The sequence below is a fragment of the Arachis ipaensis genome, chromosome B05, assembly GCF_000816755.2.
Source record: "Arachis ipaensis cultivar K30076 chromosome B05, Araip1.1, whole genome shotgun sequence".
Lineage (NCBI taxonomy): Eukaryota > Viridiplantae > Streptophyta > Magnoliopsida > Fabales > Fabaceae > Arachis > Arachis ipaensis.
The window spans coordinates 1861386-1865796 of NC_029789.2; the positions used below are offsets into that span (position 1 = coordinate 1861386).

Consider the following 4411-nt stretch of genomic DNA (forward strand, 5'->3'; position numbering starts at 1 on the left):
ATCTTATAGTAATAACAAATAAAAGAAAAAGGAAAGAGCGATTTCGGCAACGAAAATTCCTATTATCATACAAAATACAAATAAATGGATGAAGCTGATGATTTACTCTTTTATAAAGATGGTAATTTCCATCTTTCTTCAAGGTGGACAGAAACACAAGTTTACGACTACTATATGTTCATAGTTTATACCTGAAGCTGTAAAATACCCCTAAATAACAATGCGTTGAGAAATTACAGATCCTATCAGTTGGTATGAAGGAACAATAGAGACGACTTATGATGGATCCGGATCAAGTTTTGGCACAATGGCAGATTTGAGTTCTAGATGAGAGATACGAACAGCTCCAATAAGCCTCTCCGGCAACTCATCAGGAGTATTTGCCTGACAATAAACAACAATTTTGTCACTCCTATTTGGTATAATGGTAAAAGTTGTAAGTGAACAGTCAAAAATCTCTCTAATTTAACCCAAGAAAAAGGGTCAATAAATTCATCGTCAAAATTACTGCTATAGTTAAGCACTGATTCAGACGAAAGACTTCTAGACTAGGCAAAAAAGCTAATGCATAATATGTAACTGGACTACCGGAAAAGATGACAGGAAAAATTGTAAGAAACTAAACAATAATATTGCTGAACTTGAGGAACTATTTACAACCGCCAGCCTTTAAGGATGAAACCACATGAAATTGAAAAATTAAAAGAAAAATGGTGAAGGGGGCAGTCTTTTATTAATTGGCGAGTCTACATAATGTTATATTAATTACTCAAGTCCAGTCGTTATACTATGGTCAAGATTTAACGTAAATGTAACATCAAAGTCATGATTAATCTTGTGCAACACGAACATGAAAGGTTTACACTGAATGCAACAAGAAAATAGGTTGGTTCACTTGCTATAACTTTTTACAACATAGGGAAACATACCTGTACAAGGAAAGCCATATCAACCACCAACGTTGTAATCACACCAACAACCAGCCCCAAAACTCCATTAGCAACAGTGGAAGAACCAATATCAACATCAATCTACAGATGGAAAATAATTTATTAAACAATTATGGCAGACAAGTAAGGGTATATAGATCATTTATTACTAGAAATTAGGCCACCTCCTGCAACATAGAACAGAAAACACTATATCAAGAAATTAGGTGAAGTTTTACTTCTAAATACTTAGCACCACGAATATAGTTGCAATCAACTGCCTTTCCCAGTAGACAAGGAGTACTACCAACACTCTGGCGCACAATCCACGAGCCCTGCAATTTTTTAGTTGGGACAGAATTTTTAGCGGAAGAATAGTAATAATAGCAAATAGAAGAGGGAATGGAAGAGAAACATAATAGTGTTAGAGAAATGCTAGAGAGCCATCAGAATTTGTTGTTTTTGGCCATCACTTTTAGCTATCAACCCAATTTTTTTAGTTTAGTAATTCAACAACATACTTTAGCCCACACTTTTAAACATTAATGGCTAATTGATGGCCAAAAACAATAAATTCTGATGGCCCTCTAGCATTCCTTAGTGTTATATACAAATGTTATAACACGTCCATATAAAGAGATTATTACACAAGACTGCTGCTAGATGGACATGGGGAGGGGAGATAATGAACAACAATTATATAAGGATGAAAATTTACCGACAAAAAATAATAGAAAAAGAATTGCTGAGGCAGTGAAAATTGCCCAATTTGTAATGATGACAAAATTATATATACCTTGGGGACTGATGGAATGAGCTTCAACCTGCTATTTCGGAATTCATCGTCACCATCAACAAAGCGTTGCAAGAGGGATCCAGGAACTAATTCCTTTGTCACAAAATAGAATACCATACTATAGTGTGTTGATCCAGGCACCTACAACCAAACGTGATCGCCAATTTACTGAAAAACTCCAAATTATTAAATCGTAGAGTAGAAACATATGAAGCAAGGAAACCCACTTGAAGATTAAAGATAATGGAGAAAAACCCTTTTTCTGATGCAACCTACATGAACCAAAAAAACCTTTGTCAGCGAAGTCACCAAAGGATAACAATAAACAAGTATTATAACAAAATAAATTGTTTGCAAAATTTATACAAGTACATTTTTCATATATGCAACGACACAGAGATCATAGAATACGTCTGTAGATTATTTTTTCACATCAGGATAAAATGACAAACCTACATATAAATTGTCACGTAAACAAAATTCAAACAGAGTTTTAATAATACTCACTTGTGCTGCACAACCCTGACGCTTAGCTACATGGTCCATCCTTTTTGAGTCCTTGAACCAATCAACAGCAACAAGATCCAGCAGATGTTTTCCGGCAGGAACCTTGGACTTGTCAAAGCAAAAATGCTTGCTTCTGACTCTAAAGTTATTTCCATCAGAAATTTTCCAGCAATCACGAGCATTATCCCGATCATCACGACGTAAGTTACCCGAAAATGAAGACAAGTCAATTTCATCTGCTGGTTCTTCTTCCAAGACTTTAGTTCCAGAAAGCATTATGATTAGATTTAATCCAGGGTCCACTGAGTGCACAAAATTATCCTTATGACTATAATATTATCTAAAGAAATGATGCATAGGAAGCAGTCACCTGTTCTTTTGATATCATTCTCAAGACCGCATGGGTAAGCCTGAAGAATTAAAAAGGGGGGGGTGGCGGAAGAGGACATTAGAAGTTGTGAACCAAATGCCAAATGTGTAGATGTTAGAATGCAAGCCTAACCTCTTGCTCAGATTCTGCGATTTGAAAATCTTCATCTTCATCAGAATATTCATCCATCAAGGCAGAATTTCTTACTGCAGCATTAACTTGATCAAGAGAATTGGGATGAGCTTCATTTGGTTTCTGACTCTTCTTGGAAGAAACTGATGTCGAGGACATATTTACCATTACAGGGATTCGTGGGGGGGCATTTCTTTCATCTGTTTGGGCAAACCATTCACGCAACCCTGGAAGGGGAAATTGGCAGCATTGCGGAGCATTTTAGAACTAATTGCTCACAGAATTGCCAACAAAATAAAGAGACTTAAAATTGAACAACCTCCCAAATGCAACCTACTATTACCAAAAGATTACCTAAAAGGAGAGTATATAAAAAATAGAAATAAAATAATGGTGACAGAAACAAAACATTTACCATTCTAAGATAAATACAAACCACCTACAAGGCAACTTACCAGCTACACTGTTTAACATTTGACGGAGACAATGCTGCTGAAAAGATGATACGTAGCCCACACCCCATCCCTTCAGATCTATCTGCATAAGATGCTGTACTTGGGTCCTGGGCCTCCCATTGCGAGGTTTTAACGGGGAAATATTAAATCCACCACCTGCAGAAATCAGTTTAGACCTAAAGTTAAAAATGGCATGCTTTTCATCTGTGATTTTAGATGAGATGCATCGCACAATCGAATCAAAATTATCTTTATAATGCAAAAAGAATTCATTATTAGTAATATCTGTAAAAGCAATTGATAGATTCCCCAACATAATACCACTGGTTTTAGGATTCACGAGAGGAAGCATGAGTTTTATAATAATTAAAAGTGCTTGCTTCTAACTCTGAAGTTATTTCCATCAGAAAATAAATTCCTTTCTTAATTTTTTCATTGGAAAATAAATATTGTTACATGAGAGAAAGGGAAAATGCAGAGAATTGAAAGAAAGTACAATAAGGTTAAAAAAATCAAAATAAATGAAAATTATACGCAAGATTGCATCTGAGCAGCCCATGACACACAAGTCAGAAGAGGCACCAACATTTAAAAGAAGAATAAAGAACAAAAAAACCATGGACAGACCATATGCACAGTCCTATTCGTAACAAATTGCAGGCATTGTTACACCCTTGATAATGTGGATCAGTCCAACTGAACAATGGAAGAAAGAGTTGAATCTTACTCTCAATATGTGCACGAACACATCCTGGTTGTGGACCACAGTTCTCATGCTCCCTTGAGCGAAATAAAACAACTACAAGAAGAAAAAAACATTAATTCAAACTCGAAATGAGTACTGTAAGCCACTAGTTAAGGAGCATTTAAATGATTTAATAGCTAATTGCTTAAAGCAACATTTTGAGCTCCAAGTATAACAAAATTATTTACTTTAATTTTGTGTTTGTTTAGTCAACCAAAACCATACTTTAGCAAACTCAAATACTTGCTTGGAATTCCTAATAAGATCCAAATTGCCTACCATAGCTTCCATCATCATTTCGTCGCCAGTAACGTACATAACAAAGATCACGGGGCCACACAAACCTGCCATGATAAACACAACAAACAGGGTTTGTAGCACAGTTACTAACTTCAAATGCAACCATTTTTTTATTGTTTATAAAGTGCTAAATCATATTTTCACAGATACAAAGAAGAAAGAACAATCCAGATAGAC

General features: G+C 35.4%; 1 protein-coding gene across 2 annotated transcripts in view; it reads right to left on the reverse strand.

The window, feature by feature from the left end:
* The window catches only part of LOC107642390 (protein ENHANCED DISEASE RESISTANCE 2), a 10306-nt gene continuing 6146 nt past the window's right edge, over positions 252 to 4411 (reverse strand). For both annotated transcript variants that reach the window (XM_016345726.2, XM_016345727.2), the window contains exons 11-21: positions 4214 to 4278; positions 3917 to 3988; positions 3190 to 3345; positions 2735 to 2961; positions 2603 to 2642; positions 2233 to 2489; positions 1953 to 1997; positions 1726 to 1866; positions 1169 to 1264; positions 930 to 1031; positions 252 to 384 (exon numbers count right to left, since the gene is read on the reverse strand). In XM_016345726.2, the coding sequence (XP_016201212.1) occupies positions 277 to 384; positions 930 to 1031; positions 1169 to 1264; positions 1726 to 1866; positions 1953 to 1997; positions 2233 to 2489; positions 2603 to 2642; positions 2735 to 2961; positions 3190 to 3345; positions 3917 to 3988; positions 4214 to 4278 (1309 nt within the window). In that variant the 3' untranslated portion in view covers positions 252 to 276. The remainder of the gene's footprint in view (positions 385 to 929; positions 1032 to 1168; positions 1265 to 1725; positions 1867 to 1952; positions 1998 to 2232; positions 2490 to 2602; positions 2643 to 2734; positions 2962 to 3189; positions 3346 to 3916; positions 3989 to 4213; positions 4279 to 4411) is intronic.